The sequence below is a fragment of the Antechinus flavipes genome, chromosome 4 (assembly GCF_016432865.1).
Source record: "Antechinus flavipes isolate AdamAnt ecotype Samford, QLD, Australia chromosome 4, AdamAnt_v2, whole genome shotgun sequence".
Taxonomy (NCBI): domain Eukaryota; kingdom Metazoa; phylum Chordata; class Mammalia; order Dasyuromorphia; family Dasyuridae; genus Antechinus; species Antechinus flavipes.
Window position 1 is genome coordinate 225,145,366 of NC_067401.1, and position 26,688 is coordinate 225,172,053.

Here is a 26,688-nt window from a genome sequence, read left to right on the forward strand (position 1 = left end):
AATATATGTTGAAAATGTGCAATTCTAAGTTGTGGTATATAAATGTTATGGAATATTATTGTTCTGTAAGAAATGACCAGCAGGATGATTTCAGAAAGGCCTGGAGATACTGACATGAACTGATGCTGAGTGAAATGAGCAAGACCTGGAGATCATTATTTCAACAACAATACTATATGATGATCAATTCTGATGGATGTGGCTCTCTTCAACAATGAGATGAACCAAATCAGTTCCATTTGTTCAATAATGAAGAGAACCAGCTACACCCAGCAAAAGAACCATGAGAAATGAGTATGAACCACAATATAGCACTTCATTTAGCTCCATATATTGGTGATTTTCCCCATATTTGATCCTTGGCTTTATTGTCAGATTGGCTCATACTGACATAAATTTTTCATAAACTTTAAATTTATTTTATAATTTTTGAAAAAGCTGAGTAGGTCAGTTCCCAGAATGGCATACATTATCATTTCTATAACCTTTTGACAATGAAAAGAGAAATATAAGACTAAAGGAAATACTGCTTTACACAGTGTATGTAATTTAATAAATATATGGAGCTTACTTTTTTGCAATGGCATAAACTATAGGGAACCTTTCCTAATCCCACCGCCCAACAGGTGCTCTCTTTTCTTAAATTATTTTGTAATTATTTATCTCTGAACATATCATATTCTTGCCCGTAGAATATACTAAGCTTGAAGGCAGAGATCATTTCTTGTCTTTAAAAAATAGCAAACATTTAATAAGGGCCTACTATGCACTGTTTTAAGTGCTTTACAAATGTCTCATTTGATTCTCAAAATAATCGTGGGAGATAGGTGCTGTTATTGTTTTCATTCTACAGATGAGGAAACTGCATTTCATCTAGCTACATAGCTAGTAACTAACTATCTGAGATCACATTTGAACCCAGATCTTTCTGACTCTAAATTTGAGACTTTGTCTAACTCAAAACCTAGCTCCAAGTCTTCCCAGTGACATTTTTTAAAATAGCTTTTTATTTACAAGATATATACATGGATAATTTTTCAGCATTGACAATTGCAAAATCTTTTGTTCCAATTTTTCTCTTCCCTTAACCCCCTCCCCCAGATGGCAGGTAGACCAATACTTGTTAAATATGTTAAAGTATATGTTAAATACAATATATGTATACATGTCTATACAGTTATTTTGCTGCACAAAAAGAATCGAACTTTGAAATAGTGTACAATTAACCTGTGAAGGAAATAAAAAATGCAGGTGGACAAAAGTAGCGGGATTGGGAATTCTATGTAGTAGTTCATACTCATTTCCTCATTTCTTTTGCTGGGTGTAGTTGGTTCACTTCATTACTGCTCTATTGGAACTAATTTGGTTCATCTCATTGTTGAAGAGGGCCACGTCCATCAGAATTGAGCATCATATGGTATTGTTGTTGAAGTATATAATGATCTCCTGATTCTGCTCATTTCACTCAGCATCAGTTCATGTAAGTCTCTCCAGGCCTTTCTGAAATCATCCTGCTGGTCATTTCTTACAAAACAATGATATTCCATCACATTCAGATACCACGATTTATTCAGCCATTCTCCAATTGATGGACATCCACTCAATTTTCAGTTTCTGGCCACTACAAAGAGAGCCCCAGTGACATTTTTGTTAAACTGCTTTACTCCTATATATGAGACATACCATATCGTGCAATGGATAGAGAGCATTTCTGACAGTCAGGAAGTCCTGCCTCAAATACATAATTGGCTTTGTAAGCCACTTAACCACTTCTTTGCCCCAGGTAACTCTTATGCTGTAAGTTGCAGAGTAGGTAGAGAACTTACATTTGTAGTAGTTTCTTCCTTCATAGAGTTCTATTCATTGACATCAAAAAAACAAATTCCATCATCTTCTCTCCATAAACCCTCTATTTTGGTCACTTTAGTTTATTTTTATCCAAGAAAATATCTCCATTTTAGCCTGATGTTAGGAATGATCTCCCAGAATACTGTTCTCTGACTGTAAAAATGCCATTTACTTTTTACACTTCAGTTTAAGTCTCAACAAATAGCAAATTTTCAGATCATGCAAAACTGGCTGATATAGTGAACATGTGTCATGGAAGATTTAGGAACTAAAAAGTTTTCAATATGCTTGCAAGTACAGGTTGGGAAAATCACACTAATCAGTAGCTTATTTATTTATTTTTTTTTGGGGGGGGAGGGGAAGATCTTGGAATTTTAGTAGCTCTCAAGCTCATTTGAATCAAAGGTATGATTTGGTGGCTAATTGCCCCATCTTCTCCCCAACAAATTGTGTTCTTTGGCATTCATAGTGGAATAATTTCTGTGTCCTATGCCTTGCTCAGACCACATCTAACATTTGGGTTCCATGATTTTAAAATAATGTCAACAAATTAGATTGTCTCTAGAGGAGGCCGACTAGAATGATAAAAGCATTCAGATTATACCTTGCCATGTGTGTATCTGCTGAAGGAATTGGGGATGTTTATTGTGGAGAAGAGAAGACTTTGGGAGAGCAGGCTATGTTAAGAGATGTTTTCAAGCATTTGAAAGGAGTGTCTTTTGAAAGAAGTATTAGATTTTCTTAAGCTAGTCCCAGCAGTGGATAGGAATTGGAATAGATGGAGTTCAGTAGATGCTCAATAAACATTCATTGCTTTGAATCATTTTGAAATTATAAGAATGGATAGACCACTTAATTTTTGAAGAAGAGGTTTGCTCTTCTTTGGGAAGGCCGGACCCTACTTGAAAATGGGAAATATGCAAACTTATTGGTTTATCTGTCTGTGTTGGTCTTATAGAAAACAATAAAAAGAATGGCAGTAAAATAACCAGACTATTGCTTTTTTTACATTGATTAGTCTTGTATTATTACTGAGGCATTAACCTGCTAATGAGACTGTTAGGAAATCAGATTAGATTTCATTTTCCATCTTTTCTTTTAAATTTTGGATGATTATAAATAGCTAAGAATTTGTAAGAGAAATTGCATACAACTTTGCTAGTTTAGTTAATTAATACTCACTTACACAATGGCAATTACACCTTCCTTTTCTATTTTTTTGTTCATTTATTTTTAGGGATTTATAAATTATGGGCAATTTAAAGGTGATTTTCTTTGGTTTCTTTCCTCCCCTCCTTTCCTATTGTGTGGCTATCTTCTTGTCTTGTTCATATTTAATAGAAAAAACATGCTATAATAATGCAGAATGGAAATAGTAAAAATGCTTATAGCTTATATTCTCAACCATAATGAGAATGTATTTTTTTTTTAAAATTGAATTTGTGAACATTGTGCATTCAGGAAACATCATTATTACTTTTTGTATAACACAAGTCTGGTTGAAGTGATTTTTCAAATAAATGACCGAAGTTTGCAAAACATGTATTTTTATTATAGAAAATGATATTGCCAGATGTTTTCTTCATTTCATTTGTGATTTAATACCTTACAAAGAATATTTGATTATCTCTCTCTCTAAAAACTCTCTCTCTAAAAACTTCCATTTCCCCGAATTTGAAAAATCAGTTCAAATTTAATAATATATTTTAACTCCTGGTTTGAACTTTTGCTGGTACAAGCTATTTCACTTTTCTTTACACTTTTCTCTACTAATATAGCTTGGTTTTATTTCAGGAAAAATTGCTGCCTAAATATATCTATATTTTCCCAACCATTCTGGAGAGCAATTTGGAACTATGCCAAAGGGCTATCAAACTGTGCATACCCTTTGATCCAGCAGTGTCTCTACTGGGCTTGTATCCCAAAGAGATCATAAAAAAGGGGAAAGAACCCACATGTGCAAAAATGTAACAGCCCTTTTTGTAGTGGCAAGGAACTGGAAAGAGAACATTATACACAACAATAATAAAATTATGTGATGATCAACAGTGATGGACTTTCCTCTTTTCAACAATAAGGTGATTCAGGACAATTAAATTAGTCTTGTGATGGAGAAAGCCATCCACATTCAAAGAAAGTACTATGGGAACTGAATGTGAATCACAACACAGAATTTTAACCTTTGTTGTTTTCTTGCTTGCTTTTTTCTTTCTAATTTTTTCTCTTTTGATCTGATTTTTCTTGTTCAGCATGATAAATGTGGAAATATGTTTAGAAGAATTGCAAAATAAAAATAATAAATCTATATTTTGTCAAACAGATAAATCAGAGTATGATTTCCTTTTATGACATAGAACTACACCTTCACCAGAACAATTCCTTTAAATGCTCTTCCCAATCTTTTTGTTAAGGGGACTTATGAGGTGAAATGAATATTTATTAGCTATTAAGGTGATTGAGTTTAGAAGCCAGAATAGCTTTAATCATAAGTTTATTGATTTAGTATTGTAATAGAATATTAGAGAATGTCTTTTCCAACTTATTCATTTTAGAGATAATGAAACTGAATCCCAGAGAGATTAAATGATTTCACCCAAGGTATCAAGATCAAGATTTGAATCCTTATCTTTTGACTTGAAATCCATTCCTAGATGGTAGATGCCATGCCAGTTAAAAATCAGTTAGAGATGAAAAGTTATCTTTGAAACTTTACTGCTTCAATAAGAATAATATCATTCATTGTATAAGCGTTGCCTTGTGATTGTAGAGGAAGGACACTAGGCTTAGATTTAGTTGGGACCTGGATTTAAATTCTGCATCTTATGCAAATTCAATTCCATATTTTTATTTTTTTTAAAACAAGGCAGTTGTGGTTAAGTGATTTGCCCAGGTCATATAGCTAGTAAGTGTTAAGTGTCTGAAGTCAGATTTGGACTCCAGGGCTATGCGCTTTTCTTTTTCATGCACTATATAATTGTTTACTCCTACTCTCGAAAAAATTCTTATACACCTATTATGTGTGAGATAATCTTCAGGGCCTAGGGCATACAAAGACAATATTTTACTAATTGTTTGACTATGGGAATGTCACTTAACTTTTTTGTTTCATTTTCCTCATTGCCTCATTTTCCTATAGGTTTTGGTAGATTGAAGCTACACCAAGATTTTTGGGATGCCTTGTATACTACAATGTGTGATCTACCTGTGGGTTTTTTTTTTTAATAAATATGCATAAATACAGGGATTATAAATATAAATATAAAAATATAAATAAATATATACATATATATTTATGTGTAGATAAAACTATCTATCTATATATATATTTCTGTCTACACATAAAGAAGTTACATTACTATTTTGAATGTTGTTTTTTATGCACATGAATAATCTCTAAGGAGCAAATGTATTTTATCTTTCCTAGAATAAGTACAAACCTGCAAACTAACAAAAATTGGTTTAGTTTGTAGGAGGTATTTCACATAATTGCTGGGGAAAAAAATCTGAGCAACAGCAGATACTTGAAAAGGATACCAGGTGCTAGAATAATTTTGGTACATCTGCCCCTGCTTACCTGAATGAAATTGACTTCTAGAAGAGCAGGAAGCCTTTTTGTCTTGTCTGTATCTTTAGGGATGAGTATTTATCAGGAATGCCAGGAGGCAGACTCATTTGGGGAATCTTGGAAAATGAAATGTGCTCCTCTTTTCCCCAGGCTCTTTGAGAGGAAAAGGGGCAGAATACAGTGTCTGAGAATCTTACATTTTAGAGATTTAAAAATAATAAGAAAATAATAACAGAAAATCATAAATGTTCTTCAATTCAAAAAACATTAAGAGATATTTATATGCAGAGCACTATGCTAGGCCTTGCAAAATTAAAGATGGATCACAGAATTTATAGTGTGAAAGGATCTCAGAGGCCATTTTGTCTAATTGGTAGTTGGCTGAGACACTGTACTAAATTTCCCAACAAGTGGCCTCTGCTCAAAGACTTTCAGTGGGAGAGAACTCATTACTTTCCAACCAGCCCAATCTACTTTTTAAAAATCTAATTGAGAAGTTTCTCTTTATATTATACCTACACCCGCAACTTGGCAATTTCCACACATTACTTCCAATTTTTCCCTCTAAGACAAAAATGTCTATGAGCAAGTCTATGGTAGAAGGACGGTGCTCTTGTGACAACTCTTTATTTTCAGGAAAGTGTTGTTTTTCTGACTATTCCATTACTTTGCTATCCCACTGGCCTGTCTATTTACCTTTCTGTTATTCACTTTGTAATTTGACAGAGTACAAGCTCACAAATTATTAGGAGAGCTTAGCACAGGGTCTGATATGCAGCAGTCACTTAATAAATGTTTAAGAACTGGCTGACTGACAAGAACATGCACTCAATTAAGTGGGATAAGATAGTATGAGACAAGTTCAAAGGGAAGTTTCAGTAGTCAACAATCAATAATCAGTAAAGGTTTATTAAGAACCTACTGTTTTCTAGGCACAATGCTAAGCACTGTGTACTGGGGCTACTGTCTTCAAGGAGCCATAATCTCTGTTGGGAGAAAACAATACATAAAAAGAAGCTGAAAAGTAGGAAAGAGAGTTGCAGGGAGAAGTAGGAAAGAGAGACTGTAGAAGGCCATGAAGTCCTTCAACCAGTAGGAAATGAAGAAGTGTCTGTCCTGGGCCTACTCCTCAAATAGAGCATCTTAGAGCTTTCCAATATCTACCTTCCTCCTTCTCTAATAAGAGGGGGAGAAGGGCACAAGGGATATAGCTTACTGAAGAGGTATCGAGAAGAAATTCCCTGAAAAATTTGAGGAAGGAAAGATCATTTTTACAGGGATCATAAGTTGTTTCTTGAAAAAATTTTGAGTGGATTATTTGGGGAGTGGGATAAGGAGAGGAGGGCATTTGAGGCATAGAAAAAGGCAGGATGAAAACAGTTTAGATTTCATAGAACATAGTATTTGTGAAGGGGAAGAGTATGACATAGAATTATAAAAGATTGTGATGGCCTTAAATATTAAAATTATGAGTTTATACTTCTATATGTAATAGAGTGTTGAAAAGAGGGAATAGATTTGAGAAGTATAGTAGTAATAGAATTAATTTAGGACTGAGCCAGTGAGTTGAATGTTGGGGGAAAAGGAGAAGTTAAATATGACCTTGAGGTTATGCATAACTACATGACTGTGAGGATGCTGAGATTTTCCATAGAAATAAAGATGTTAGAAGGGGCTTTAATATCTTGAATTAAAAGAGTTGGGAAAATATCCAAGTGGCAATAACTAGCAGGCAGCTGGAAAAATAGGACTGGAACTCCAGGGAGAGGATTAAAAGTATAGACAAAGATTTTATAGTTTGATTGTGTGATTATGAGACATGGGAGACACTGGCACAGAACTGCCCAGCATGTCATATCCACATGAAAGAAGGTTCTGAGTTCTATGAGCAAAGAAAAATGTCATTGAAGGTGATGATTGAAGTCATGACAGTGAATGAAGTTACCAAAGGAGAGAAGGTAGAGAAGACCAAGGTTAGAACTTTGGGGAAACTCCTATTCAAAGAGGAGGAGAATGTGAAGCCTTCAAAAAGATAGAGAAGGAACCATAATAAGGGTGGGAGGCAAATAATAGTTTCTATTTACATAGTGTTTCACTTAATTTTATTTTTTGAAGTCATTTTTCATTGATGCTTTCTGTTTCTCATATCATCATAGTATTTCATCTATTCTTTCCCTTCCTCTAGAGCCATTCCATATGACAAATAGTGAATTAAAAAAAAATTCTAATAGTATGTTATTTTTTAAATTATATGTAAAGATGGTTTTAAACATTATTTTTGTAAGATTTTGAGTTCCATTTTTATTTTTTTTTTGCTCCTTCTATTCCTTTTCCCCTCTCCAAACTAGCAAACAATGTGCTATATACATAAATTCACTTTAACATATATCTTGGGAAAGAAAAATCAGAACAAAAGGGTAAAACCATGAAAAAGGAAAAAAACAAAACAAATTGGAAATTTAGTCTCCATTGCTTATATCTTCTCATAGTGGGGGAAGGGTTAAGGGTTAAGGGGAAAGATGGGAGGGGAAGACTTAGAATGATTGGGGTAGACATCTCCTTAAGTCACTGATGGGTTTTAAGGTCCATTGCTTATCCTCAACCTGGTTTAGCCTATCTGCCAAAACAGTTTTACTGGATTGTGGATGCTTTGCATGCTTCAGCTTCTCAGAGCCACAGATGAGAGTTGGGTGACAAATGGACATTAAAGGTGAATGAATAGCCTAGAAAAGAGCTTGGAAAGCTTTCACACCTGAAGTGCTTGTTTTCTCTTAACATTAATCCCATACTATCTAGACATGGAATGGTTGGTTATAGCAAATGGAGAAATTTTGAATGCTGTGGATGAATTCCTTTACCTTGCCATTATAATTCTCAAGGATGTCCATATAGATAATGAGGTTGACTCACATTTTACTAGAGCTAGTTCAGCGTTTGGGAAGTTTCAGATGAAAGTGTAGGACAGAAGAGCTATTAGGTTGCATACAACACTGAAGGTCCAGTGTACCAGTGTAGTACTAGAGAATGGAACTGCTTCTATCAGAATTGTATTAAGGCCTGAGTTCAAATATGGCCTTAGACACTTAACACTTCCTAACTGTGTGATCCTGGGCAAGTCACTTAACCCCATTTGCCTCAGCAAAAAACAAACAAACAAAAAGAATTGTCTTAGGAAGAGTCTGAAGTTCACCTGAATCATTCTGAAGATAAGGTACTAAACACTGAGGTCCTTGCTTGAGCTAAACTGCCAATCATTTCAAATTCTGCTGCTGAGAGCACAACTCTGATGGGAAAGCTACATTGTCTGAATGCCAAACATAATGTTTATCTTAAAAACTATTTTATGGAGTCTCACACAAGACAATCACTCACAGTGAGGTCAGAACAAGTAGAATAAAGACACCTTCTAGATTTCTCTGAAGAACTTTAGTATTGATTGTGAGACATGGGAGACACTGGCACAGAACTGTCAGCATGTCATATCCACATGAAAGAAGGTTCTGTGTTCTATGAGCAAAGAAGAATGTCAGCAGCTCAAAGGAAATGTGAGATGTGCATATCTAGAGACATCTTGATACCAAATGTTCAAATGAACTGTTTGTGCCCAACCTGTAGTAAAAAAATCCTAAGTCTTCAGTTACTGGTGAAATAGATTCTTGCTGAAAGTACCATTTATTTGCACATTTCTTATGCAGATTTATTTGCAGCATTTCCTATGCTGTATATAACATAGTTGCCTTGGGTAAATAAATACTTATTAGTTGGGGAAAAAAAAAAAACTTTACTAACTACTCAATTCTTAATCCCTTGCAATTTCACTTCCATTGTGTCTACTATATCAAGGGCACTTAATACTCATAGTTATTATCACTAAATGCAATGCTTTCTTCTTTCTGCATCTTCCTTGACCTCTTTACAAACTTTTACATTGACTGCCTCCTTTTCAACACCCTCCTTTAACATCTCTGATATTATACTTTCACATTCTATTCCTACCTTCTCTATCTCCTCTGCAGGCTCCTAATTTGTCTCCCAGATGTAAAACAAGGGTATCTATAAGAGATGTAATTCTCTGTAATTCCTGTTGGTGAGGAATACATTTTTGTGGTTTTGATAATTATTTTTAGCCAATAGCAGTATGGCCAATTCTCCTCCACACTCCCTTCTTGATTCTCTTCTCCTTGGCATCTAAGCCATCACACAGAATAGCATAGGAGATAGAGTAAAATCCAAATTCAAATTCTGTCTTAGACATTTTGCATGCCTATACAAGTTACTTTTTCAGCCTTGGTTTTCTCATCTGTATAATGGGGAACAACTATCTTACAAAATTGCTGTGAGGTGAAATGAAGTAACATGTAAATCACTTTGCAAACCTTAAAAGTCTTATATAGTTCCCAGTAGAGACATGGTCAAAGGATATGAACAGTTCTCAAAAGAAGAATTGCAAAATATTCACAACTACATTTTAAAAAATGCTCTAAGAGAAGTACAAATTAAAACAACGCTGAGATTTCATTTAACACCCACCAAACTGGTAAAAATTACCCCCCAAATGGCAACAATATTGAAAGAGTTGTGGGAAGACAGGCACACTAATGCTTTGCTGGTAAAGTTGTAAAAGGGTGCAAACATTTTAGAAAGCAATTTAAAATTATGCAAATTTAATGACTAAAATGTCCATATTTTTTAAAGCAGAGATTCTACAACTGAACGTGTACTTCAAGGAAACCATCAATAAAAAAAGGATTTTCACATATGCCAAAATATTTATGGCAGCTATTTTTGTCACAATTAAGAATTGAAAACAAAATAGATGTCTATTTTTGTTTTTATAATAGTCATTTCTGGATGTTTCACTTAGTCCTCTTCTTCCCACCTAGTAAGCCCTCCATTGTAGCAAAGAAAGTTAGGTCAAACCAACTAATAAAGATGGTGTCTGACTGTATTTGCAATGTAATGCATCCATTAGTTTATTGCCTTTTCAAGGAAAGGAGGGAAGTCAGTCATTAAGCATTTATTTAGCAACTACCATTTGCCCAGCCTTGTATTAAGTGCTAGAGATAGAAGGAAGGCTAAAATCAGAGTGTACTCTGAAAGAGAGTGGTGTAAAAATGTTCAACCAAGATATATATACAGGTTAAATTGAGGATAACTTAGATAGAAGAGACTAAAATTAAGGAGGATTGGAAAGATTTCCTAAAGAAAGTCTTACTTAAAAAGTGAGAGTGAAGGGAGCCAATTTCCTCATCTTCCATTTTAGTTTTGTTTTAATATTTTTCTGTTTACATGATTGGTAATCACTGTGTATATCATTTTCCTGGTTTTGTATACTTCATTTTGTATCAATTCATACAAATTCAAGGGAAGGATTTTTGTGGAATAGGTTGGGATCTGAGCCCCTTTGTATACTGGGAGTATAGGTAAAGAGCCAAAAGACAGTGGATTATAGCTTGAGAGAATATTCAACTTGAGTCAATTTTGAGAAATGGATAAACTTTTTACTCACAGAAAATCCCACACTTTCTGTTAAGTTCTAAGAGTAAAAATTGATGTGAACTTTAGAAATGATATACATGACTTTGATTATGCTCAATTACTTTGGGCATTTGAGCATAGAATCACCCTGTGCTGAGACTTTCATCCATCTATTTTTCTCCTCTAGGCAAAACTTGGACCAAATAGATGATTTTACATTGTCCTGGTTTTCAAGATACACTTTTAAGTAAATTTCACTGTATTTCTTGTTATCCTATTCTAGTTTTATGTAAGATTTATGAGAGCTGTCTTATTGCATTCTGACATTTTGTAAGAGATGCAGACAAAACTATTTGGAAAATAGTGTTTCTTGCAAGTTAACAGTATTTGAGAGTGTAATAATTTACCTTAGGCTGCAGATTCACCTTCTAAAAGTTTATCTGGTAAAGCTTTTATTGCTTACAAACACCTATGATTTTGTAGTGTAATCATAAGATGAAGTTTAATAGTTTTGAGCCTGTGAGATACAGGAAAATCTGGGTTCAAATTCAGCCCTAACTCATCCTGGTTCTACCATTCTGGGCAAGGTACTTTATCTGTCAGTGCCTTTAGACTAATCTTTATGTATTTAAGTTGCAGAATAGTTGCTGAAATTATTGTTACTTCTTTTCTCTTGCTGGGCTTTTTCTTTCCAGGTAAGAATTGACTCCCTTTTTGTAAATAAACAAGTCTTGAGATAATAACAATTTTATCAGACCAATATACTATGGCATGTTGCAGTCCTTATGCTTTCCTTCTTGTCTTTCCTTAAAATACACAGCTAGATTCAGTCAAATCCCTACCATAAGAATTTCTCATGCCTGTATATGTTATTGTGCGAAGCAAAAGTTATTTTTTCATTGACTTTATGTTTCTAAGCACTAGAATCACAAAGAGAAAAAAAGAAACAATATTTTTTCTCAAAAGCTAACATTCCTTCTATTTTTTTTTTTGGGGGGGAAGGACATCATGTATGTATATAAATAAATAGAACATATATATATACAATAGATATAATTTTTTTTTTTTGGAGGGAATGAAATGCACTCACTAGTGAAGAGATTGGAAGTGGCTTTCTATACAAGGTGACAATTGAGTTATGCTTCTCTATAAAATAAGTGGAGTGTTTTCTAGGCATGAGGGATATAGCCTATGCAAAGTCACAGATAGGTGAAATAATAACAATAGTAGTTAGCATTTATATAATGTTTTGAATTTTGCAAGATGCTTAACAAATATTTTATCCTTATAAAACCAGGAAAAATAGGTGCTAAAATTGCCCACATTTTATAGATGAGGAAACTAAGATTTGGCTTGCTCAGGATCACATAGCTAGTAAGTACCTGAAGCTGAATTTGAATAAAGTTTTCCTGACTCATGATCTGTTGCCCTGTTGTATATGAATAACCACAAGTGGGCCCAGTTTGGGACTCAAAACTATGTGAATAGAAGTAATATATAATAAGCTTTGAAACTAGGTATAATGATAATTTGGTACCTAAATTCTTTGCTTGTATTATTTTAAAGATTTTCTTTCATATAATGGTTAAGTATCTGACAAAAGAAAAAATAAATATAGCAATATAATATATGAATTTATAACTTGGGTATATCAAAAATATTAAATATTTAGGGGTATTCATGTCACATAAGACTTATTAACATAGATATAGGATGTCATTTGGAACAGTTTGCTGCTTTATGTGTTCATAGCATTTTTACATTTGGAAGCTCCTTCACCCCTCATTCCCTTTTTTAATTTATTTGGTTCTTTCTTCTTTTAACTTGTCCTGGAATTGCTATTTTCATACCTGCATTAGAATGTTCATGTTTTGACATTTTCTGTGGAATCCATTTTTGTTGTTCTCTCCCTTTCCCCTGCCCCATTTTGCACATACTGTACACTGCATTATGTAGGTGGATAGTATATTAATTTGCCTGTTGGAATCTTTATATTTGAGCAGATTTGGGGCAGAACTATGGAGATAACAAAAGCTCCAGAATTGTAGCAGTAGAATTTTTTCCTCTTTGGAGGAGAGAGAGAGGTGTGTGTGTGTGTGTATGTGTGTGTGTGTGTGTGTGTGCGTGTGTATTACAAGTAGCACTTTTTAAAGCTGGAAGGGATATGGAGAAGAAAAGTCTTAGGGGGAGCATGATAGCTGTCCTCAAAGCTTTGAAGGTCTGTCACATGGAAGAGAGATTAAACTTGTTTTGTTTGGTCTCAGAAGACAAGACCAACATTGGGTCAGCATTGCAGAAAGGTAAATTTAGTCTTGATGAAAGGTGAAAAATCTTAGCCTAAAGTGGAATGTTGTAATTGCTTTCTCTTTGAGAGGAAGAATTCAAACAAAGGCAAGCTGACTATTTACCAGATACATTGTCAAAGGCAATTTTGTTCAGGTATTGCCGTGAATGATGTCTGGAGGCCTTTGTAGCTTAAAAGTTCTATGACTTTGGTGTCTCCTAGTTGATGCTCTACATCTTATAGATTAGATAGCTGAGGTAAAAAGAATGGAAATAATTTGCTTCTAGCACTTTAGCCAGAGTTAATGGCAGTTAGAACCTGAATCTACTCTCTAGACTGTTTGAAACTATGTAAGCCAGCAAAGTTCTAAGAGCATATTTATTGTTTTGAGAAAAAAGAAGAATATATTTTAAGTGTGCAAAGCTTTAAAAAAAATGTGAATAAGAAGTTTAGCAGTATTAAAATGTTTGGTATTAATAATACATAGATATATAGATATATGCATCTTTGGATGGAGAAAATAACAATTGTATGAATATAATAATACATAGACGTAACAGGTAATAACTTATATTATTGTTGTATTTTTTCTGTCTTTTCTTCTCTATCTCCCTATTCCTTTGCCAGTCTTTATCTTTGCCTCTTTCTCTGGTCTTCTCTCTCTCCCTGTTTTCTGTTTCCCTTTATGTCTCTCTCTTCTCTCTGTTTCTCTATTTTTGCTATCTGTTTCTCCCCACCCTCCCACCCCCAATCTCTGTTTCTCTGTCTCTGTCTTTCTTTCTGTCTGTCTCCTCCCTTTCCTCCCCTTCTTCCCACCCCCCTCCCCCCCATCTTTGTTTCTCCGTCTCTGGCTGTCTATCTGTTTCTTCCTCCCTCTCTCTGTTTTTCTGTGTTTGTCTCTTCCTTGCTCCTTCTCTGTTTGTCTGTCTCTTTCCCTCCCTTCCTCTTTCTTTTTATTTCTCTCTCATTTGCTACTTCTCTTACTCTTTTTACCTTCTTTTCATTTATCCTTACACTATTCTTGTGGGGGTATGCAAAGCATTTTGAACTATTTTCATCTTTCTAATGGGTAAATGAGGCCTGGAAGAAATTGTAGAGTAGGCATTTGATGACATTGATGATGGTATGATGTAACTAGAACTCATGTTTAGTATGAACATCTTTTGAAAAATAGTTTTGGTAATACTATGTAGTGGACAAGTTTGGGGAATTTTTTAGCTCTACAGCTCAAATACAGCTCATCAAAAAATAATAAGCTTTTAAAAAATTAATTTTATTAATTAATTAAATACAAAAGGTCTTTTGTATTTTTAAACATTGCACTATGTATGTTTTCTTTCAGATTAGTAAAGAAGAAAAGGAACTCCATTTTCAGAATATTATTGATTCCTCAGCACCTTTAAGTGGAAACAAATATGAATTAGAGGCAGTTTATAAGGTATGTGAGAAAATTGTTCGATTGTTTTCCTAGGATTTTTGTGACTCTGTTACAATGACTTATAGATATAGGTTAGAATAGTTGTGAAATTTATGATTTTTCCTTTAGTGTTTTTGGATGTCTCACACTTTAATTGGAACAACATTCTAATTTGATTGTGGTTTTAATATTTGCTACTGTATCTCATTTTGTTTTTCTGCATATTTGTTTTTGTGTAATTCTTCAATAATGGAGGGAGGACAGGGACAGAGCTTATTCCCAGGAGAAAGTATGAATTTTAGAATCTAGGAAATAAGTACATTTTTACTACTTACATGCATGTAGAAAAACCAGCTAACTGAATGCTGCTGGGAGAATTAACCAAGAGTACTTGGGAAATATAGAAAAGTGATGTGTAACTAGTATATCTATTGTTGGAAGTTTGTTTTTTCTCTTAAGTTACTGAAGCATAGTCTTCCTAGTCTTTTAAAAAATAATTACTTTATTTAGCAAATTCATTGTTCATAGAAATAATAACGATATCTTAAAAAAAAAAAACTAAATAAAAATATAGGAGGACCAAGGCAACTAGGTAGTAGATAAAGTAAAGATAAAAGATAAAGAACTGTAGTCAGGAAGACCTGAGTTTAAATCTGATCTTAGACATTTACCAGATGTTTGACTTCAGACCCTTAACCTCTGTCTGCTTTGTTTTTCTCATGTGTAAAAATGGGGATAATTATAGTGCCTACCTCTTTGGATTGTTGTGAAGATCAACTAAAGTAATATTTATAAAACACTTTGCAAACCTTAAAGTGCTGTATAAATGTTTGCTATGGTTTTTTCTCTGTTGTCCCTTAGGGAACCTTAGAAACACAGGCTCAGATATAAATCATATTAGCCTATTCTTGTGCAGTTCTCAAAATAGCCTGTCACCCATAGCAGTTTGACCAGCTCAGGTCAGTTCTCCAATTCTTTTTTTCTGTTACTCAGAGAGATATAGCCACGTCAGGCCAACAAACATTTATTAAGTGTTTCTCATGGCCAGGTTCTATATCTCATAGATGAGTAAAACTCTTAGTTCAGGTCCCCACTTTTCCTTCACTTTCCTTTTTTCCTTTCCTTTCCCCTTTCCTTTTTCTCCCTTTTCCTTTCCCTTCTCCCTTCTTTTTTCCCTTCTGTTTCTTTTTCTTCCCCATTTCCCCCTTTCCTTCCTTTCCTCTGATGTGGCCTTTCCTGAGAATCATCAGAGGATACAGAAATTAAGGACACATCATACAAAATTGGATCCTGTAACAATTGGCAGTAGTAGACAGATTTTTAGGATCTTTTTTTGTCCCCCACAAGGATGTTTATCCCAGATCCAAATGAAAGCATACCATGTAAAGCAAGTGTGGGGAAAAGAATAAGGCCCTCTAAATCATTTGCTAAGGCAACTGCAGGTGATTACTAGCTGAAAACTAGATACAAGAACTTACAACTATTTGAGTTATGTAAGTTTACAATTTTGTACAAATGATTTTATAAATATCCGAATGGCCTTTAGGCAGAAAAAAGGTTCCCTACCACTGATGTAAATGAGGAATAATAATCATTCCATCCTCCTCCAGATTATTTTTATCCTCAAAAACTAGATGTTGTATCAGTCTAAAAGTTGCTCAGCAATAGTCAAAAGAAAGCGTATATGAATTAGAAAGGCCTCTAGGTGAGGCAGTGGATTGAAAACTGAGTCTGGAATCAGGAAGAGTTATCTTCCTGAGTTCAAATCTGACCTCAAACACCCACCAGCTATGTGACCTTGGGTAAGTCACCCAGTGATGTTTGCTTTAGTTTCCTCATCTGTAAAATGAGCTGGCAAATCACTTTGCCATTTTTGCCATAAAAACCCTAAATGGGGTCATGAAGTTGGACACACAACTAAAAAATGATTTGGGAAGGGTTTTTGAATTTATTTCTCTTTTTCCTATTTATTTTTCTCCCCAGAACTTAATGATTTAGCTGTATTTTCATGTTCACACTTAGTTAAATTTTTATTATGTCTATTGTCCTTGATGTACTTCTTCACTTGATATTTATATTTAAAAAATGAGTTCTTATAGGAGGCTTTGGCTAAAATCCGCCAAACAGACCTTTGAATACTTGAAGATGCTTTTCATGAATGCTCATATCATTTCCTTAAGCTTTTTTTTTTTTTTTTTTTTTTGCTTTGTATTTAAATATATCTAGTTTTACCATTCAATTCTGGGATAATCTGTTTTTTAACTTAATATTTTATATTTTACCCCATTATATGTAAAAACAATTTTTAACATTCATTTAAAACTTTTTTTTTTAGTTTCAAATTCTCTTTATTTTCTACCCTTTGCCCCTCATTGAGAAAGCAAGCAACTGATATAGGTTATATTTGTAGTCATAGCATGTTGATCATGTGATGAAAGAAGACAGACAAAAAAACTGACAAGAAAAATAAAGAAAGAGTATGCTTCAATCTGAAGTTAGATTCCATCAGTTCTTTCTTTGGGATAGATAGCATTTTTATTATAAATCCTTTGGAATTGTCTTGTACCATTTTATTTCTGAGAATAACTAATTTATTCACAATTGATCATCATAAAATATCACTGTCACTATATACAATGTTCTCCTGGTTCTATTCATTTCACTTTGTATCAGTTCATATAAGTCTTTCCAGGTTTTTCAGAGACCATACTGTTCTTCATTTCTTATAGCACAATAGTATTCTATCATAATCATATCCAATAACTTGTCCAGACATTCCCCAATTGATGGATGTCTCCTCAGTTTCTAATTCTTTGCCACTGCTAAAAGAGTGGCTATAAATATTTTTGTATATGTAGGATTTTCTTTTTTCTTTCTTTTTTTTTTTTTTTAAACCTGTTTTGGATAAAGAATCTAATAATAATATTGTTGGGTCAAAAAGTATGCATAGTTTTATAGATCTTTGAACATAGTTCCAAATTGATTTCCAGAATGTTTGAAACAATTCACAATTTCACCACCAATGCATATTAATGTCTTATTTGCTCACAGTCTTCCAACATTTGTCATTTTCTATTTTTGGTCATATTAGTCAATCTTATTGATGCAGTATCATTGCTCAGAGTTGATTTAATGTGCATTTCTCCAATCAGTAGTGATTTAGAGCATTTTTTTTTTCCTGTGATTGTAGTTAACTTTGATTATCTCATAGAAAAAACTTTTTGTATCATTTTACCATTGATCTCGAAGAATGGCTTTAATTTCTATAAATTCAGTTCATTTTTTTATGTATTTGAGAACTGAAATTTTTATAAGAGAAACTTATAAATGTTTTTTTTCAGTTATGAATACTATGTATCTATTTCATTTTCATCCTCTTTATTCTACTTTTTCTCCTTTCATTCTAAAAAGTATTTTGCTTCTCTTCCAGTTCATCTTCTGTTTTATCCCAACTCTTATCTCCATTTCCTCCTACTTTCCTGTATGGTAAAATAGATTTCTATGCCCAACTAGTTATTTATATTATTTCTTTTTTGAGCCAATTCTGATGAGAATTAAGTTTCATGCACTTTCCTCATTTTCCCCTGAACTGTAAAAACTTTTGTTAGATAGTTTATCCCAATCTACTTTTCCCATTCTTCTTTTCCTAGTACATTTCTTTTTCTCACCCTGTAATTAAAAAATATATATATATATAATCCTCATCATATTAAACTCTGTTCTCTCTCTATATTACTTCTAATTGCCCTAATAATAAGAAAGTTTTTAGGGATTACAAATATCATTTTCCCATGTAAGAATGTAAACAGCCTAACTTTAATATCTTATGATTTCTCTTTCCTTTTTACCTTTTTATATTTCTCTTGTCTTGTATTTGAAAGCCAAATTTTCTATTGAGTTCTGTTTTCTTCATCCTGTTTTGTTTTGTTGCATAGGTGATTTTTGGTTTTAGATCTTTTAACCTTTGAAATATCATATTCTAAGTTCTCTTATCTTTTAATGTAGAAACTATTAAGTCTTGTCTTACCTTGACTGTGGCTCCATGATATTTCAATTATTTTGCTTGCAATATTTTCTCCTTTACTTGAAAGTTGGAATTTAGCTATAGTATTCCTGGGAGATAGCATTTTGGCATCTCTTTCAGAGGGTGATTGGTGATTCTTTCAATTTCTATTTTTCCCTTTGGTTCTAGAATGTTAGGGAAGTTTTCCTTGATAATTTCTTGAAAGATGATGTCTTTTGTGAATTTTGTCCTTTTGTGAATTTTTTTTTGGTTTGTTTTTGTGGTATTGGGGAGAGTTCAGACAAATTTTTGCCTTTTCTCTGCCATCTTGGTTCTGCCTCATTTAATGTGAGTAGTGGGGTGGAGAGGGTACCTGCTTTTACTTAAAACACAGATAATATATCTTTTCATTATGATAAAGTTTACTCTGGCTCCTACCCACAATCAACAACTCAATTGAAGTGGTGAAAGGTTCACAGCATCATCCACCCAATTTCTAAATATCTGGATTGGGACTTGAATTTATGTCTTTATCTAGTATTTTTTCCATTCTACATTACTGGAGGAAAAATAAATATTTTTTTTTTTGTATGACTATAAATAAGGATGTTGTTGTTAAGTCATTTTTTATATTCATATCTGACTTTCTGTAACCCCATTTTGGGTTTTTTCTTGACAGATACTGGAGTATTTTGCTATTTTCTTCTTCAGTTCATTTTACAGATATACTCTGTATATATACAGAACAGATATACTCTGTATATATACAGATATAGTCACTCAGCTAGTAAATATCTGAGGCTAGATTTGATTGCTTGAAGATTAGTCTTTCTGGTTCCAAGCCCAGGACCCTGTCCACTATACTACCTTGCTGCTATGCTATTAGGTGTTAATCTAGTTAAATTATGTTAGAGAATTCTCTGGTTTTATGGTACTATTCCATTTTTGGAAGGTTATTTTTGAACGTATAAGCAAACAATTTATATTTTGATCAAAAAATATTCTTCCCTACAGCCTTCAGGAGGCTTAAGTAAATAATTAAACAGCTTAGACAAAGCAAACTTCTGCATTTTTTATAGTTTTTTTTGGATTAAAATGTCAGTTCACATATATTGACTTTTAATTCAAGTCTTTGTATTATATATGCATCTGTAAAAATCATTGATGTGATTTAGCTCTGTATTTTTTGAAATACCTTTTTACAGGGTACTCCAGACAAACTAAGAAATGAAATATGGCCCCAATGTGCCAACTATTTTAAGTAAAGCAATTTTTTTTTTTAGTGGGAGAGGGGAAAAGAAGAGAAAGAAGTCAGGTCTCCAGAGCAGAAATCAAAGCACTTTGCTAATATTACCCGTATTTGAAAGATTTAAAACCTCTAAGTTAGAAAGTAGTTCTCAGATCTTTCAAGTGAAGTTTGTCAGAGTTTGTCATTTATAAATGTTTTAACTTACCTAAATCTTAGAAAGTCTGCTATTTGTATCATTTTAGGTTTTAGTAGAGAAAGAAAGTGGGATCCTCTTTCCATTTAATCTTTTGAAGGAGAAAAATTCCTTTACTCTGGAAAATCTTACATCTTGTTTTATTCACCTGAGTCGTTTTGTGTTGTACTTTCTCTGATGATATTCACATCCGCTTATCCAAAAAGGCTTAGAATCAATCACTGTAATAACAATAATGTAATAAATAAGTCACAAAGTATCTCTCTTCCTAACGTTTTATTTTTGCAGTCTACCGCATCAAGAAAACCCCAGATGGGATTATAAAGAGTCAGGCATGACTGAACAACAACAAAACTTTTATGCGCAGCTAGATGGCAGTGGGCTGGGAGACAGCAAGACTTGAGTTCAAATGTGGTCTCAGATACTAGTTGTATGACCTTAGGCAAATCGTTTACCTTGTTTGCCTCAGTTTACTCATCTGTAAAATAACTGGAGAAGGAAATGGCATGCCATTCAAGAAATCCTGACTGATGTCACAAAAGAATTGGGTAAGACTGAAGCAATCAGATGAGAACAATTATATAACAATAAAAAGAGGTTAAAAAATATTTAATAGTAAAAGTGAACACTAAAATGATTGTTTCATTATTGACATTTTCTAGCACTGGGATAAACTAAATTTTTTACAATGAATAGAGGTACAGAGAGATGTGGAGGCTACTTATATATTATTTCAATAGTTTTTAGTAGTACATATTTGTATTCTTTAGTAGAACATATTTTATTTACTTGATGCTCTACAAAATACAAAGTAGCTGGTAGTGATCATTTGGAAATCTAAAGAATTGTGGGTTGGTAGAAATTTAATTTTTTAGCTTGGTAAAGGAATGTGATAGAAAAAGCTTAGACATAAGGTCAAGTCCTGACTCTACCACTTAGTTGTGTGATGTTCAGCAAGCTGCTTCAAATCACTCTAAACTTATCTTCATCATCTGTAAAATGGGAATTTGTGATATCTTTGAAAAGAGGTTATAGGAAGATGAGGTGAAATAAATGTGAAAGTGATGAAAAAGTCAAGTTTTATAAATATAAAGCATTATGGTGATAATTAGATTTAGAATTATTTTTGTTATTGAGAAGCCAGGTTGCCAGTATGGCATAGGTATAGAGTTGTTCATGATGTATAAAGTATTATTACCTCCAATACAGAGAGATTGTATAATTAAAGGCAAGTAAGTCACTTTACCTTTATGTATCCCAGGTAATTCTATGATTATGAGTTGGAAATGAGTGGACATTCTGAATCTATAAGGGAGAATCCTGAGCATTCATGAAATTATAAGTCATTGATAAAATCATAGGTTGAGGACTTTCTCTTTATCTCTTCCAATAAATAATTATCATGATTATATGAACAAAAGTAAGGTCTTTACTATATTCCTCCTATCTCCAAATATGTACAATTACTTGTGAACCTGGAGTACCTAGATGGTATAGTAGATAGAGTGCTGGGACTGGAATGTCAAAAACTGGTATTAAAATCTGGTCTTACATATTTACTTAGCTGTGCCATTCTGGCCAAGTCATACTTTGTGTGCCTCAGTTTACTACTCATTTATAAAAAAGGTATTATAATAATGCTTACCTCCCAAAGTTGTAATCAATTGAGATAATAAGTGTAAGAACTTAGGATAGTGCCTGGAACATAGTAAGCATTATATAAATGTTAGCTATTTTATTTAATGTAGCAAGTGATTTCATATGATTATTTGTATTACTCCTCCCCCATATAATCCATTTTTGCCATTTTATGCAGTATGCATTTATACTTTTTCTATTCTTTTGGGTTTGTTGTGATGGATGTTATTTCTTGAAGGAAGCACTGTATAAATGTGAGTTTTATTTAGATTTAGCACATATGAAAACCGAATGTGTTACACGTTAACTTATTTTCCTTGGCTTTCTACTTCCAGGTTCCTTTTGCTGATGCTCTGGATTTGTTCCGAGGAAGGAAAGTCTATTTGGAGCATGGCTTTGCGTTTGTGCCACATCAGGATATTGTGTCAATCATCTTGAATGACTTTAGAACTAAACTGTCCAAGGCTTTGGCAGTAAGTACATCACTTGATTTTTTTTTCAGAGCTAACCTTATCTCATCCTTTTTTTGACTCCTGACTCCTTTTTATTCTTTAATTTAATAACACAAGACCATATTGCAGTTTTATCATTTAAGAAAACTTAGCTGGTGATGACTAGCCTATGTTGATGATCCTTAAAAAGAATGAACAAATAAGTCGAGCAACTTCATACTAAGTGTGAGGTAAATGCCAAAAGCTTAGGAGCATATTTTATCCTCTGCAAGAAAATTAAAGGCTGCTATCTATTTTAAAGGTTTTTAATAGTTTTTCTAGTAAGAAATGAGGCTCATTGAATTTGTAGCTTGGTGGGTTCCTAATGTCTAATTTTTTTTTTAAGCTGTGAATATGGACAGGGAAATAACACCAAACATTGAAAGGAGTCATTTTTTATATCAGTTGAAATTTCATTAATTTCAAAATCCTTTTGTTTTTTTCAAACTGATTTTGTAAATTAATTCACAGGATTAAAAGATATGTATCTTTCTGTACTTTAGGTAGTATGGCATTAAAAAAAAATCTCAGATTTCACATAAAATCTAATAGTGAGCAGGACAGATTAACTTAATGAGGAAGAGAAGAGAAAATGCCCTGTAGTAAATGACTCCACTAAGGGCTTGCAATTCTGTCATAGGGATGCGTATGCTCAAGTATATCTTAATATATATTTTTTAAAAAATGTTCTTTTTTGTCTCATTTTTAAAAGACAAATATAATTAAATTTTAGTTTCTGTAGTTTGATAAATGAAAATAATGTCCTTCATTATTGAAAATTCAGTAAATGTTTTCCTTAAACTAAAGAAAATTCCCATTTGAAACAATTAGGGTCTGGCTATTTTGTTTAGTTCTTGTTCTCCTTTCTGGTCTTGAGTATTTCAGTTATTAAAGCTTTCATCCCAAGCAGTGATCTCTGTTCTTCTGTGTTTCAATCACTTCACTACCCAGAGATGTTAACCAGTCAGTGAATGTAGATGTGCTTATTGGGTATTTAGGTGTACAGAACAAAACTTAGACTTGATCTCAAGTAGTTTTCATTCCAAAATTAAGAAGCATTTGAAAGTATAAAGGGCTAATGAGTGATGGAGCTTGTAAGAATTACTTCTGTGACTTGATTTTGTTTTAAATCTCAACTATTTAGCCATAGTACTTGGTACATAGTAAGTGCTTAATAAATGCTTCCTCCCTCCTCTTTCTTACTTTTTTCTTCCTCCTGTATTTTTTTTTAATCTTTTCTTCCTCTTATTAATCTGAAGAAGTTCTATATGCATTTTGATGTATCTTAAAATCTTTTACACTGAGTGTTTTACCTTAATGTTTAGTAGGACACTGTTAGGATCTTGTTCTCCCAGTTTGGAGTTGAAATCAGAGAGAGAGTTCCATCTGTTTAAAAGTAAAAATGAATATATATTGGTGCCATTGCAAATACCAGAAAGAAAATTGGAGGTAGCTACATTCAGAAAATATGATGAGTAAGATTTTGAAAGGTTCAAAATAAAATAATTACTGAAGGCATAGTTCTTTAAGTGGTGTTTATTTAAAAATATATACAGTTGCATGATGACCTTGTCTTTTATTATGTAGATTAATTGCAGCTACTATATCCAGGTAGTTGTAGGTACTTATTATAGAGAACATTAGAGTGGGTTCTATTTTTAAAAAACCAAATTTTAATTTATTTTAGAAGAGGTATGCACTGTTTTATTTTCTTTTTTATCCCAAACCAAACATTTTTAAGTACCACCCCCCCCCAAAAAAAAAAACAAAAACAAAAACCTGAAACATTAAAAAGCATTTGTTTCTTGACTGTTCATTATTACTTACAGATTTCTGATTAAGTTGCAACATAGTTTGTAGTACTCAGAACATTGAGTGGTTTTTTTTTTTTTTTTCCATTTTCATTTGAATTTTAAGTTGCTTTATTAGCATTTGCTGATTACATTTATACACGTTTCACTTTGCAGTTTTCATTTCAACCCAAATCCTGGCAAAAGTAATCAGATTTGGCTGTGAAAAATGATTCAGTCATCTGTCTGAGTATTTTTTCAGCTAACTACTTTTGATTTTGTAACTTCTCATCTAGTCCATATCACAAATAAATTAAGGATAAATTAACTCTTTCTTATAAAACTTGTGGTGTACAGATTAACTGGGAAATAATTTTGTCTAGTTCTTTAAAAATGAAGATTTTTTTTTTTTTGCACATGCACAGTATTTTGTTTTTACATTATCTTTTTTAAAATTATTAAATATTTTATTTTATTTTATTTAATAATAACTTTTTATTGACAGAATCCATGCCAGGGTAATTTTTTTACAACATTATCCCTTGCACTCGTTTCTGTTCCGATTTTTCCCCTCCCTCCTTTCACCCCCTCCCCTAGATGGCAAGCAGTCTATATATGTTAGATATGTTGCAGTATATCCTAGATACAATATATGTTTGCAGAACTGAACAGTTCTCTTGTTGCACAGGGAGAATTGGATTCAGAAGGTAATGGGAAGAAAAACAAAAATGCAGATAGTTCACATTCGTTTCCCAGTGTTCTTTCTTTGGGTGTAGCTGCTTCTGTCCATCATTTATCAATTGAAACTCAGTTAGGTCTCTTTGTCAAAGAAATCCACTTCCATCGGAATACATCCTCATACAATATCGTTGTTGAAGTGTATAATGATCTACTGGTTCTGCTCATTTCACTTAGCATCAGTTCATGTATTTTTACATTATCTTAAAGTAGAAGTTATGTTTTATTTTTTCAAGTGAAAACTTGAGAAACTAAATGTGCATGTAGATAAATGTTAGAACATTTGATTTTCAATTGGAAATGGTCTTAGCCTTTGAAAAGAGTATGTCTAGATTTTCAAGTTGGTATTATTAAAAATTTCACAGTGATCTTAAAATTCACCTTAGGGTCAAATTTCCAACTTCTTTTTTCTTCCTACAAAATTATAACATTTTTTTCTCAATACTTCACTAAAGAGCAATTTAATGGTATTCAGAGATTGCCCATTGGATCTTGATTTCTATGAACAGAAAATTCTGTTGTTATAGTATTTATAAGATAGGGATAGAGGATGTAGGCAGGACTAAATGAGGCTGAAGATTCAGATCCAAAAAGTTAATTTAATAATGCCATAAATATATATAGCTATCCTTAGTGTGCTTGATGATTTTTAGACTATTTAAGCTATATCCCTAACCCCATTAGAACAATTGCTATTGTTTTTCACTGCATGTCTTTTCACCACATGTTTTTTGGAGTTATTATTAGAGAGTAGAATAATGGACCAGGTTGAACATTGGGCCAATTATAGTATGGATTGTTTTCTTTTTACATATTGAGCAAATGAATTTGGATAAATTTATTACTAAGCCCTAGAAGATCTTACATTTAATGAGACAACTTTGAACCAATTAGAATGACTCTTGATTAATAGACCCATATTTATTGTTTGTAGAGGAAATTTCCTTGGCATGGTTGCTGCATTGTAATGTAAACTGTAGGATTATATAATTTTGTTAAACAAAGTACTGTTTGTAAATGATATAAAATGCTATTGGGATATAGAATTGGATTATTTTTGTATCTCATACTTTTTTGTGTGACGAGGTAGGAAGAGGCAGGAGTTGAAAGGGGAAAAAAAAAGCCTTTTCATTGGCATATATTTGCATAGGATGTAATACTTTTATGATTGATATTTTGACAGTTTGTTATATTTGTTTTTATATTTGATAGTAACTTGAGGGGAGGGATCAAATTCCCACCAAAAAAAAATCCAGCTATTTTATTTTATCAGTATTAGTACATTTTCTTATGGTTATTATTTTTTTTTATTTAGTAAAATTTGTAAAAATTGTAAAAGTTATAAAATCTGTAAAATGTATAGAATGATCATATACTGAGTATAAGAAAAGTTACTCTTTGGAAATTCAGGATGAACTTGTAAAAATGAAATATTCAAACAACTTTGAGGTAGTTTTGTAAAAACTTTAATTAGGTTGAAAATGCAAGAAAATTAAATAGAATATTTGCTTGCAAGCATGACACTCGACCTGTTTTACTACTTGGATGACCTGTGATTTCATATTTATTTTTGTATATTTTGTGACAAAATATTTGTGTACTTGTTTCATCCTTAGGTACAAAATAAGTTTCCACAGGGCAGGTATGACTTTATTTTCCCCTTTATATCCCCACCATAATTTTTGGCACATATTTGAGTCTAAATAAATGTTATTTAATTGCCTTAATATAGGTGTTCATTTAAATCAATCCATGCTTTCTCATACTGTGAGATTTCTTGCCATTGTTCTTCTATCATTTTCTCCAGAAAACACTTACTGAACCCATTTGAAAACTTTCTTTACCTCTTTTGTTGTTTTATGGATACTAGTGCAGCACTTTTTACTGGCAGTCTATCCATTTTCATTCACTCTTACCATCTAATTGCTACCTTGCCCTGACGTTTTTTTAATTCAATTTTTTTCTTAATAATTTTTCTCTCTGTAAGAGACAAA

At 32.8% G+C, this 26,688-nt stretch overlaps 1 protein-coding gene across 1 annotated transcript in view; it reads left to right on the forward strand.

Annotated features, from left to right (window-relative positions):
* Positions 1-26,688, forward strand: part of PRIM2 (DNA primase subunit 2) — a 373,726-nt gene that overhangs the window by 45,263 nt on the left and 301,775 nt on the right. Inside the window, exons 6-7 of the mRNA XM_051997199.1 lie at positions 14,518-14,613; positions 22,011-22,148. Of these exons, the coding sequence (XP_051853159.1) occupies positions 14,518-14,613; positions 22,011-22,148 (234 nt within the window). The remainder of the gene's footprint in view (positions 1-14,517; positions 14,614-22,010; positions 22,149-26,688) is intronic.